At 39.0% G+C, this 13543-nt stretch overlaps 2 protein-coding genes across 2 annotated transcripts; one reads left to right on the top strand and one right to left on the bottom strand.

The window, feature by feature from the left end:
• Positions 1-7431: 7431 nt before the first annotated feature.
• Positions 7432-9693, bottom strand: LOC118746064 (signal recognition particle 54 kDa protein). The gene is made up of 2 exons (XM_036479803.1): positions 8621-9693; positions 7432-8558 (listed from the first exon to the last, which is right to left on the bottom strand). The coding sequence occupies exons 1-2, from the start codon at positions 9536-9538 to the stop codon at positions 7950-7952; spliced, it is 1527 nt and encodes a 508-aa protein (XP_036335696.1). The 5' UTR covers positions 9539-9693; the 3' UTR covers positions 7432-7949.
• A 1068-nt stretch (positions 9694-10761) lies between these two features.
• Positions 10762-13306, top strand: LOC118746063 (protein wntless). The gene is made up of 3 exons (XM_036479802.1): positions 10762-11368; positions 11426-12288; positions 12363-13306. The coding sequence occupies exons 1-3, from the start codon at positions 10926-10928 to the stop codon at positions 12737-12739; spliced, it is 1683 nt and encodes a 560-aa protein (XP_036335695.1). The 5' UTR covers positions 10762-10925; the 3' UTR covers positions 12740-13306.
• Positions 13307-13543: the final 237 nt, after the last annotated feature.

Here is a 13543-nt window from a genome sequence, read left to right as displayed (position 1 = left end):
GAGATGGAGCAACGCAACAAAGGGCCGTTCGACATCTCGCTGCATCCTTTTTAACTGGGTACGGGTGCTTCAAATCATACTATCAACCATGATAAAAACATAGCAAGGTATAACCGTTCTCTCAATTTGTCGGCCATGATTTTTTTTGAAGTTTGCCAACATTTTAAAATCATATAAATGTGAAAATAAAAAAATGAAATTGTTCGAAATTGTTGTTGCTTGAGATTGAAAATGAAAATGTGTGTGTGAGTTTGTGAGTAAATTTAAAAATTAAATTGTTTGGAAACGTCAAGAATTTTAAAAGTGACTCTCAGCGGTTCTAACGGGTGATTTTTTTGAGGTTAGGATTTTCATGCATTAGTATTTGACAGATCACGTGGGATTTCAGACATGGTGTCAAAGAGAAAGATGCTCAGTATGCTTTGACATTTCATCATGAATAGACTTACTAACGAGCAACGCTTGCAAATCATTGAATTTTATTACCAAAATCAGTGTTCGGTTCGAAATGTGTTTCGCAAACCCAATTGCTGCGAACGGCGACGAATCGACATTTCACGGTCTTCAGCAACACTCTCAGAAACAGACGCAATATTCTCTTCTGTACGCACTGTACGCATTCGTGTGGTTGGTTTAATGTCCAATAAAGTAAACTGAGTGCGAAACTTGGTCACAATCGCATTAATTGTTTGCTCACTTGGTCGATTATGTAGACCATAAATCGGACGTAAAGCGCGAAACACATTTCGAACCGAACACTGATTTTGGTAATAAAATTCAATGATTTGCAAGCGTTGCTCGTTAGTAAGTCTATTCATGATGAAATGTCAAAGCATACTGAGCATCTTTCTCTTTGACACCATGTCTGAAATCCCACGTGATCTGTCAAATACTAATGCATGAAAATCCTAACCTCAAAAAAATCACCCGTTACCTTACTATATTTTTATCATGCTATTAACCATTCAAACAAAGCAAATTTTCTTCCGACGAAATTCGCTTAGCGATTTCATTCTGTTTATACTTTTACACTGTATGATCCTAGCGACAAAAATCCTGGTATTGTATTGCTTAGCGGTATAATTCCATACAAATACATGGCGGTACAATTGTATTGTTATATGCATAGTGTCGAAGACGTCGATAAAAATGTTCAACCGGAGATTAGTGTCAACCAGACTTTGAGTAAATGGCCCTTATGGTCTGATTATAGCAACTTAACGTAAATTACGGCTCTCTCTTAAAAATTCTGTTAAATGAGTGTTGCTTATAATTGAACAGCCGAAACTTAACGCAACTTAATGCCACGTCGAAATCTGTTTCATTTTGATTCTCTAAGTTCTACGTTCCGTTAAATTAAGTTAAGTTGCCATAATCAGGCTTTTAGTCAAATTCAGAGATCAGCTGCTGCTGAAACAACTTGTGCAATGAGATCCTGCACTACTTAAGACCAGTGATGCCAACCAGGAGAGAATTCCTCGATTTTGGTGGAATTTGAATTTCTCGGGGTAATCTGGGAATGGCTTTAAATTTTGGGGGAATTCAATATACAGACGATTTTTATTAGAACATTCCTATTGTGAATGAAATTACAACTTGTAATGTTTGTTTTCTTCGAAGATTATTTGAAGATACTTCGAAGATTATTTAATCTTTGTTGGTAATTTTCCTTTTTATATAGCTTTAGTTTTTCACTTGATAATTCAAAATTCGTTTCTCTATCACTTTTTACGTATCTGCGCGTCCGTTAGAGATGACGATATCAACTTGAGAACTATGAATTTCTCCAAGGTTTGATAAATATTTGTTTGGTGCTTGTTGGGTATCATTTCTCACATCGTTTGCGCTAGGCCAAACTAACAGTCTAATAAGAGATTACTTATCAATCACTATATAGATAATTTTTCCAATAACAAATTTAATTAAAAACTGCAATCAGAAATAGGCTTGACATTTATACCTTGGAGGTAATTTTACTTACAAAACAACTATTTAAAAATAAAATCTCCCTTGATTTTAGTACGACTTGTAGAGAATTACAAAACTTTCATCAACCCAGCCAACATTGAGGTTAGTTATCGATTAGAGAATGATTGGAGGACTAGCCACATTCTCCAATCCCAAATGTTAGAGAACGACTCGAAAAACTATCGAGACTCATTGCGATCTCAACAAAAATGGGACATACATAGTTCTCGACTGGAGAAAATATTAATTCTCTAATCGTATTCTAATATTGATCTCTAATGGGACGAATGTGAACTTCAAACTGCTGCTTTGCCCTGCTTTGTTTGTAAAATTTGAATGAATTGTATTTGCAATAAAATAATAATGAATTATTTGAACTTAAAAATAATTTATGATTAATTCATTTTGAGTATTGCTTATTTACATTTATTTCAATTTGCGTTGCTTCTCTAATCGTTCTCGAATCGAATTCTAATGTAGTTCTCTAACTTCGTCATCGACTCGAGAACGATTAGAGAATCACCATAGTTATCAATGTAGAAATCCAATTTTCTCTAACGTTAGAGACAGTTTTTGCTAGGAAGAAATATACGATTCTAAGGAAGAATCCATCTATGTAGCGATATTTTAGCAAGTTTCTTTAATTTATTCAATGTTTATTATTTATTTATGAAAATGTAGCTGTTTACTTAACAAACGCAATATAAATATTTTTTCAGACTTTGTGCAAAAATTATGAAAATGCAAAGTTTGACCAAAATTTCTAACTTCTTAATCAGCTTAATAAAGTACAAATTACCGTTGATTTTTTGCTACTTTTTTTTGTTGACGGTGTTCCCCATTTTTTTTCCATACAAAGTATGTTCGAAGTATTAGTTATATATATTATTTAAAAATGCTATCCTTATTAAGCCATTATAATTTATGATATTTGTTGTTTTTCTAATAAAAATGAGAATGAAGTGCCTTAAATAGTAGAAGTTATTTTGGGGGAATACCATTGAAAATAGGGGAAATTTTTCAAGGAATTTGGAGGAATTAGCCTAAATACAGTTGGCATCCGTGCTTAAGACCAACCTGGAGACTATTTAGGCTTCTGATATATTTAAAAACATTTCCCACCGACTATACCACACTAAAGCCCTGAATCAATCACAAGCACCGCATGAAATCCCCACGTCGCAAAGACTGGATTCGGTCGGGGAATCACTTCTTGGATTGAATATGAATATTCATTTCATAACTCAATTTGAATATATCCCCTTAATTTTCAGACTAAGCAACAGTGTTGCCAGAACTTTTTGGGCCGACCGGCTAGATTGGCAAAAAAAAGCGGCTAAAAACGGCTAAAATGTTTTAGTGAAATTTCACATAGACTCTGGCAAAAAACGGCTAAAATGTTTTAGTGAAAATTCACATGCTTCATTTAAATAAATCGCAAGAAACGAAAGACTAGTTAACACCATTCATTTATATCGAGTGTATATTCCTCATCATCAAATGAATCACTATTGTATATATCACCTGAATTCATTAATTTTAAGAGATCGTCATCTACAGTAAAATTATGGCAGCATTTTTCTTCACGTTTTAAACCGTATCTTATATATAAAATAGCGTTTAACGTTTTAACGCACATTGGATTTCTTTGCTTAGTTTTTATTATATTCATTGAACTAAATATTCGCTCTACTTCTGCATTACTTATAGGCAAAACAAGAAAACTAAAAACTAGGTTGCAAAGGTCAGCAAAAGGGTTTTCTCCTAGGGCATTTCGAAATTGATAAACTTCGGCCCAAAATTTTACAGTTGAGTCTAAATTACTCCAGGTATGTAACGTTAACCGTTGCCATTGCATCTCTATGGATGTTATTTCGTCGGCATTATATTTGTGTTTTTGTTGCTGTAGTTGAACAAATACTTTTGGTTTAATTACTCTTAATGCATTTCCAACCGAAAAAAATCAATTTTTTTTAGTGTGGCAATATTTGTAGGGAGGCGTTGGCGTAATTCCTTTATTAAAGTGATAATAAAATAGCGACCATTTTCTCGAATTATTTTCTCGGCTTCGTGGTCAAAAGCGTTTGTGCTTACTTTTGTTTTTAAATACTCTTCAAAACTGTGATAAAACTGAGGAAATGGAGCAAGGTATGGTTCCAACGGGGAGCATATAGGATCAAATGTGTCCGCGCTAATAACCACTAGGGAGCATAGATGCGAAAGTAAAACATTGAGTTCATTAAAAATCTTCATTGGGTCTGCATTATTGCTTTCGAACAACTTGTTTACTTTTTGCACCTGAAAATTAGGCAAATAGTAAAATCGGCTAAAAACGGCTAACTTTTTTTTACAAACCGGCTAACAAATCGGCTGCCGGCTAGATCGAATTTTCTCCGGCTAGTTGCTATCAAAACCGGCTAAATCTAGCCGGAAAACGGCTAAAATGGCAACGCTGCTAAGCAAGCGTTTTTCAGGCGGAAGCGTTTGAAATTAAAGAGGCAGTAAGCTACTTAAAACACTATGCACCCACGCGAACGCAGGTGAGCATTTGCTCAGATAGCCAGGCGGCAAATTCTCTTCTTTTCCTTGGTTAGGTCACAACTTGTCGCCTAAACGCTTGGCTTCAATTTCGGATCAATTCTAAACAACCCCCATAAAAATTGGTCGAATTTCATTTGAAGAGGTTCTGGCGCAGCTGCAAACACCCGAACTTCAAGAAGTAAACGTCTAAGCGACGCCAATCGGAAATGCCAAGTGAAGCCAAGTCCTTCTTCAGCCGACTTTCCCATCGTAGAAGAGGCCATCCTCTTGCTCTGCTACCACCAACAGGATCCGTGTTGAGTACTTTCAGGGCTAAAGCGTTTGCGTCTGAGACCTTCCTGGCGAAGCAGGTGGTATTGGTGGTAGAAAGCAAGTATGAGAGTCGAATGTCGAAGATGTTGACAATTTGGTGTAATCGAAGTTTTTCGGCGTTGGGTTTTACTTATGCTGCTGGGCGCACATTATTTGCTTCACAGAGGCGTGGGCCTGTCATAGCTGCAACAAGGTCATCAGATATTAGGGATGTCTAATATACTTTAAGAATGCGTATGGATGATGATACTCCGGCGAAAAGTTCCTGCGACTCGGCACCCATTGGCGGAAAACGAAAACAAGGGCATATTAACGCAACAGAAAGCCCACTTTTTTATTTTATTAATTTTTTGTACAGTTTGTAATACTTACAACTTAAATTTAAGTTTAAATATGATCTACAGAAAAAAAGTTTATCAAATAACATTTTGTATCATTAAAGTTATTTCATATCATTATAATTATACAATTGGTCGGTTGGAAGGGCCTAGTTTCCGATCCGCGCTAGTATTGTGGAATTGTCTTATATTTTTATTGTTTCCGGGGTGGTAGAAAAGGCCGAGATTCCGATTCACTCAGTCGCGCTGTCTTGGCGGCTGGGCTTCAATCTGCGCTATCCAGTCGGAGCTGTTTCGACGGGGTCAAACTAAAGGGATAGTGATGTTAGCTGAGTGGGATTGAGCTGCCATGTGAAGAGGTGGTTGGTGTAATGGGGGGCTTCACATGCGGGGCAATCATTTCGGATGTCGATCATGGCATTCATAAGTCGACAAGCGGGGTAGGTGGTAGCCTCCTCTCTATTAATGCCGTTGATCGTTCGTCAGTATGTCGTCGGGTCCAGTGGTTAACCGGTGGTCTGGACCGCGTACATGCACTCGGGAAGATGCCTTCAGACGTGCCTGAGCCGAGGTTCTTCCTCAAGCAAGGGTCTGTTGGGGTGCTCACGCCATTGGCATCCCACCAGAAATTGCTTGCTGAGCATTTTGTTATGCTTCCCTACCAGAAGCATTTGTGCCTCGCACACAAGGCATTCTGTCGATGTCCGGAGTGCGGTGTTCTGACAAGTTTGCATCTTCGTCCACTACGCAGCGTAATTGAGAACTGGCTGGTCAATTGTATTGTATTTTTCCAGCAACGTTTCTTTGTCCTTGCCCCAAGTGTTGCCGGCGAGCGACTTGAGGACCTTGTTGCGGATCTGTACTTTACTGACAATTGCAGTTGTGTGCGCGGAGAAGGAAAACAGCCTGTCAAGGGTGACCCTTTAAATTTTCGGGTTATTCACCATCGGAATTCGTGTGCCATCGATGTGAATACCTAGTTTAAGCCTGACCTCCTTCGTCCAAGTGGTTGTTGTTGTTGTTGTTGTTGTTGTTGTAGCGGCTACTAAGCCCCGTTCGGGACGGTTCATCCATCATCGTTGTCGTCTATTTCAGCTAAGGGAAGGCCTAGGAAGTGTGCGACTTCCACAGGAGCTATCCATAGGGACAGGGGCGTTAGCTGAGTGGGATTCTCAGGGCATGTGAAGAGGTGCCGGGAGTCATGTGGCGACTCTCCACATGCCGGGCATTGGTTGGGCACATCCTCGTTGATTCTGCTCAGGTAGCTGTTGAGCCTGCTGCAATAGCCAGAGCGAAATTGGGCTATTGTTGTGCGGGTCTCCCGAGGCAGACAAAGTTCTGTCCCGTCCACGTCCGGTGGTTGTGCGCCTAGAACGGCATTCACAGGGCGGGAGTCTACATAACTTGAGACTGATTCCCTGTGAATGCCGTTGAGGGCCTGTCGGTAGGTTGTCGGGTCCAGAGGTTGTTTAATATACTTCTGGACTTCGTCTGTCAGTTCGTAGAGATGCCTCCTGACGTGCCGTGGCGAGAGCATCTGGGCCTCGTCATGAAGGTGATGTAGAGGCGTCATCAGGAGGCATCCTGTCGCGGTACGTAATGCCGTGTTTTGGCAGGTCTGCAGCTTCATCCAATTGGTGAAGAGGGTCGGCGTTGATTTTGTCGTGAAGATGGTTAGGCTCCGTGCAGTGAAGAAGCGAGAAGGTCCAGAGAGCCACTTACTTTCTTGCAGACGTCATCAATTTTATTCCCGGACGCCAATATCAAACAGTTGTCAGCATATGAGATCAGGGCGATTCCCTCCGGTGACATAGGAAGCTTCAAGATGAAGAAGATAAACAGTAAGGGAAAGACGACACCGTTCTGTGGAGAGAAGCCTCGATATCTTCTAGAAGTGTGGAATGACAGACGGTGTCAAACAACTTTGACACGTCCAACGCCACTAAGGCTGTTCTATCGCCGGGTTGGTTACGGTTAAGGCCACGAGTTACTTGCGAGAACAGCCGCTTCTGCCAGAAAGTTTGGTGGACTTCCGCGATGCGTCCGGATGGAATGAAGCAAGCCGCTGTGGCAGTGACTACCTTGCGAACCTGGTGGTGGCAGTGGTCTGCAACCGGGTCGCGGGTGGAAAGTATTGCTTAAAAAAAAACATCGATTCAAAGATTAACAGATACAGGCAGGCTAAGTAACCTGTACACAACAAAAATCGAGTCTCCATTTAAAGTCTCCGAACACGAGTCTATCGTCGGTTTTAAGAAAAACGACGTATGTATATATGTATGTAACTATATATTTCGTCTCGTTTATTTTTTTATTAATCATGCAACCTCTATGATTCGAAGAATCTGCAATACAACTTAACCTAGGGTATATGTATGTTAAAGATTTTTTTTCCGATGAGGACTGAATATAAGGCAATCAATAAGCTTGATTTGCGTACTTCCTTTTTGCTCAAACACGTTTTTTTGTGGTTCTTAATAATTTATTGGCATCAATACAAAAAGAGCACATCTTGAGAGTGGGCATAATTTTATGCCACTTTATGTGCTAGGTTTGGTCCTCAATCGCTTCGATTTAAATAACATAAAATTTACATATGTACGTAATAAACAATCGAAAAAATATGTTCAATAGAAAAACACAAGAAAAACTATCGCAGCAACAAGAAAAGCAGATGTGCTTAACGTATTTTATGTTTCCCACATCATCAGCTCGGACCTTATTTGCTTACCCTCTTTCTTAACAAATAGTTTCGCTAGAATCTAAAAATTTTCTCACTGATTGCCGCTCTCATTTTCCACCAAAACCACCCATTAAATTTCCCAATCCGCCGAGACCGCCAGCCGCTCCTTGCTGCAGCTGCCTCATCATATTTTGCAGTCCACCAACTCCTCCCATTTGCTGCAACATACGCGGATCAATCATTTTCGCCATTTGTTGATTTAATTTTGCCATTTGCGTGGGATTTACGTTTTTCGTCATGTCACCTTGCTTGAAGAGGCCCTTAACTCCACCCATTTTTTTCACCACTGCGGCAAATTTCGTATAATGAGATATTAGATCGCGAACTTCCTTCTCGAGCACACCAGCACCCTGTGCAACACGAACGTATCGTGTCGGTTGTTTTGTAAATAATTTTACGCCGTCGCGATTATCTAGCTCTCCATCAGACATACTATCCATCATAGTCATCATACGTTTTATCCGTGCCATTGATTCTTGTTCACCACCTTTGGTCATAAAGTCTTGTGAAAATCCCGGAATCATTCCCATTATTTGTGAAAAAGGTCCCATTTTCATGATATTCTGAAACTGTTCGTACATATCGCGTATTGTGAATTGACCGTGTTTGATCTTTTCAAGAAGCTCTTCGTTGCCGTCCAGTTTAAGTTCATTGACCTTAATAAAAATATGAGGTTATCAGAAAGATATATACATATATGTATTGTGAAAGTATTCACCTTGTCAATCAATCCCTCGATATCGCCCATTCCAAGAAGTTTACTTATAAATGGTTTAGTTTTAAATGGTTCCAAGTCATCGATATGTTCTCCAGTACCAATGAAAATAATTGGCGAGTTAGTTGATGCAACAGCCGAAAGTGCACCGCCACCCTTTGCATGACCGTCCAGCTTGGTAATTATAACTGAACCAATGTTGACCTTGTCCTTGAAAGCTTTCGCTTGAGCTTCACAAGCCTGTCCAATAGTGGCATCCATCACGAATATTATGTTATCTGGAGAGACGGCTCTAGAAACAGCCAACATCTCTTCGAACAAAGACTCCTCTTGTTTGTGACGACCCGAAGTATCGACGATGATGATTTCAAAGCCTTCTCGTTTAAACATTTCAACACCTTCCTGCGCTATAACGACAGGATCGATTTCAGTGTAACTGCCGTAGAATGGAATACGCGCTTTTGTGGCATTCTGCTTAATTTGATCATAAGCACCAGCTCGAAAAGTATCGGCGCACACAAGACAAGATTTCCAGTTGCGTTTTTGGTAGTGATAGGCTAGCTTGGTACACGTTGTTGTCTTGCCGGAACCTTGTAGGCCGACGAACATTATAACATTGGCACGCCCCTTCACAGGTTGATATGGCTTTACACCTGGATCGACCAATTTGATCAATTCCTTAAAAACGGCAGACTGTATCATACGTCGCTTATTCAATCCACCTGCCATCTCGTCGAAATCAATAACAGCTCTCACATTCTCGCGTAATTGCTTCACCAGACGAATATTCACATCAGCCTCAAGCAAGGCTGCGCATATTTCTTTCAGCATTGAGTTGAGAGCCTCCTCATTGATTACTGTCGCCTTACTCAGCGATTGGATCGCTGAGGTGATCTTCCGTCCTAAATCTGCCAAAACCATATTTTTGCCGTACTAGCCCGTGTTCCCTTGCAATTTTTAGTTTTCACAATTATTTATAAATACTTATTCTTTTCTAAATAAAAGCAGAACAAAGTACATAAAACCCAGACTTTTACTTTTTGACACGTCGATGTGCACGGTAGTGAAGGCAAACTATCGATAGCAGTATCATGTGTATAGTACATGAATATAGATACTATCGACTTATACGCAAAAAGCAAAAGGATTAAAAATAAATAAAAATGTATAAAAAAAATTTGAAGTGAAATCTATCGTTTGAGTATTGATTTTATTTGAAATTTAAATACGACTTTCTTCTGATTGTGTAATGTAACCCCAAAAGATACAAATTTTCTTATTAAATCGAAGGTACACAGCATGCGTTCTGAGGCAAATGCATTACGCCATTAATGTCAAATAAAATTTAATACGTGTATTTGTATGACAGCTGTTACAGCCGACGCCTCTCCAAATACGCTAACACAGTTGCCATCGAACGTAAACGAACTCGCTACTTTTCTATTGCGTTCATGTGTCGACATTTGAAATTACATATGTGGATATGCCAAACAGCTGTTGTTGTTTACAATATAATGAGCGGCACAACGTGAGGTTTGTAACGGCAAACTTTTCAACGTCGTCAACGCACAAACAAATCAACGCAATGCCGCAGCAAATAAAATTGTGTACCTTCAGCTTTATCGTAGTATGCGGCAAACTATCACGACTATCGATAGTGCTGGCCCATCATTGCCCAAAAACCAATGCCAATTATCGAAGGTGTCCACTATCGATAGTTTGCATGGTCAGCCAGCTGTCACAATTGACTAAATCTCAATTGTAGCTAGTCACTAACAGATGTCTCTGTAAAGTGTTCTATCAAATATATATCATGACATTTATAGAAAGCTCTCACGACATATCGCATATATTGTGACGAAAAACAAAGGACTTTTGCCGAGAAAACGTTGAAAAAATTGTAATTTTTGGGTTTTAAGAGCCGGATTTTGTCCTAGCACGATGTCATCGCGATGAGTAGAGATTATTTCCACCGCGATGTAGCAAGTTGAATGACATAATCCCATGAACGAACGACACAAGATCACGCAAGAACAAGAGAGTGAAAAAAGTCCGTTTTTTGAGCGCATTCAAAGAACGTAAATGTACATTTACGTTCTTTGCATGACATAATCCATAATGGGCGATGAATTATGGCTTGCTTACATTTGACATCGCGAATTTAATAATATGGCATTACCATTAACTTCTGGCACAGTCGCTATTGATAGCGGCAACGTTTTATTTTACTTTTTCGTGTGCAACAAATTTTATATTTTTAATATCTATTAAATTCATAGCATTCCAAAGATAGGTGAGGTGACTTAAAATGACGGGCACCATTCTAGAGAATCTCAGTGGGCGGAAATTATCCGTATTAGTTACCCTCTTATTGTTAAGCCAAGTAGCCTGCTTTCTTTTGGGTGGTCTACTGGCGCCGTTGCCAGCCGGCCACCAAGTCATTTTAGGCATGGTATGTAAAGATACGCCCGGACGGCAGAATGATACGACTTTTTGGCTGCATTTACGCGGCGATGGAAAATGTCCGGCTGTCTCCCAGGAAGATATCGAGCAGCACTACACGAAAATGGCCAATGAGATAGTATATATATTCCAAATGCCCTTACCGCGCGGCGAAGAATTAGATTATTCACGATGGCAACAAAATTTGATTGGCGTATTGCAAGTGGATATTGCATACGAACCGCAGGTATCACTGGTCGAACCTCCTAAGGATCTACAATTAACTATTGATGCTCGTTTGGCTTACAGGTTGGTCGTGCATACAATATATGGGTGTAAAATATACTGAAAATCCAATTTTTGCAGAAATAAAGGTGACAAGAAACGTGATTGGAAATTGTATGCACATTCTTTGGAAAAACGTTATCTCGATTGTGGTATTAAAACAGCGAGCCAAGAGGAATCGTTATTTTCTTGTGACATGGTGCCACTATTTGAATTGGGTGATCTTCATCACGATTACTATTTGCTGAATTTGCGTTTTCCAATTGATACGGACATGAAAATGAATCTTGATTTTGGGCATATGCACGATCTAACTTTAACAGTAATACATCAGAATGGCGGTTTCACAAAAGTGTGGTTGTCACTCAAAACAGTACTCTTCCCATTCGTCGTGGCCATAATGATTTGGTTTTGGCGTCGTGTACATATCCTACAACGGTCGCCTGCCCTACTCGAATATATGCTTATTTATCTTGGTGGTGCGCTAACATTTCTCAACTTCCCAATAGAATATCTTTCTTTGTTCATAGAAATGCCGTATTTGTTACTATTGAGCGACATTCGTCAGGGAGTCTTCTATGCAATGTTGCTGTCTTTCTGGTTGGTATTTGCCGGGGAGCATATGTTAATTCAGGAATCGCCATATAAGTCAACAATTCGATCTCGCTACTGGAAGCATTTGTCTGCTGTTGTAGTAGGATGCTTATCGCTTTTTACTTTTGATATCTGTGAGCGCGGGGTTCAGATGCGTAACCCTTTCTATTCCATTTGGACCACACCTATTGGTGCTAGAGTGGCAATGGGCTTCATAATTTTGGCTGCGATTTCCGCGGGTATTTATTTCCTCTTTCTTTGCTACATGGTTTGGAAAGTTTTCAGGAATATTGGCGCCAAACGTACTTCATTGCCTTCTATGTCAACTGCACGCCGACTACACTATGAAGGTAAGCAAGACTCAACGTTAACAAATTTAGCTTTCTTTATACCGAAACTAAATATCGTGAATTTTTCATTTTAGGTCTTATATTTAGATTTAAATTTCTGATGCTAGCAACCCTGCTATGTGCTGGACTAACAGTTGCCGGCTTTATCATAGGTCAAGTTGCTGAGGGTCAATGGAAATGGGACGAAGATATGGAAATACAATTAACATCGGCTTTCTTAACCGGTGTCTACGGAATGTGGAACATTTACATATTTGCACTGCTTGTACTCTATGCCCCAAGTCACAAACAATGGCCTTCTAATAACTCGGATGAAACGACAAGGTCCAATGAAAATATTGTTGCTGCAGCCGCAAGTGAAGAAATTGAATTTAGTCACTTACCTTCCGATTCTAACCCAAGTGAGATTTCTTCCCTCACTTCATTTAGTAGAAAAGTAGCATTTGATTAAGAGGAAGTTCAAAATACTTTTAGGAAGCTGTTATCAGCGTTTTAAATAGACTGAAATTTGGCGCAGAATGGCAATGCAAATCTATGTAACTTTGTATATACAATATTTGTGCATATATAATGCAATGTACTTAAACATTATGAACATTAGGAGAGTATTATTATGCCCATATGTATGTATTTACCCACAGAACTCATTTCCATATAAGATATAGCAATAACCTAACCGCATTTACGGTTCAATGACTTAAATGTTTTCATGTAATTATCTTGCCATTAACAAATTACAATCTCAAAAGCTAGCGTCGATATTATTTTACACCATCCATACTATGTTCTTAATATTAGTCCTAGGCACAAACGTTTATAAACTAAGAATAAAATCTAACAGTATTATGTTTGAAGATGTGTATTTAAAAAGTAAGAAAAAAATTCTTTGCCCCGTCACTTAAAGACGTAATAATTAGTGTGTTTTTTTTGTATTATTGTATTGATGTAGTGTGTGCATGTACTTTCAACTTTTATAAAATAAACATATATTTTGAATGCAAATAAATTTCTAATGTTAGAGAATCATCGCAAATTTGAATTTATCATTTGTTCTATAAATTCGCTCAGCAATTCATAGCAGTTTGCTTTTATATTTTATATGCAAGGATTGATTTTCTATAACCAGGGCTATCACTGAATCCGTCGTAGTCCGAATTTTCGTAAAATCTACGAAGATGCTATCAATGAATCCGAATAGCTACGAGCGAAGCATACACTTTGAGTGCATAGGTTCGTAGCAATTTGGATTCAGTGA

The sequence above is a fragment of the Rhagoletis pomonella genome, unplaced genomic scaffold (assembly GCF_013731165.1).
Source record: "Rhagoletis pomonella isolate Grant_MI unplaced genomic scaffold, Rhpom_1.0 Rhpom_scaffold_00010, whole genome shotgun sequence".
Lineage (NCBI taxonomy): Eukaryota > Metazoa > Arthropoda > Insecta > Diptera > Tephritidae > Rhagoletis > Rhagoletis pomonella.
Note: the sequence above shows the minus strand (reverse complement) of the source record. Positions and strands in the feature narration are given on the sequence as shown.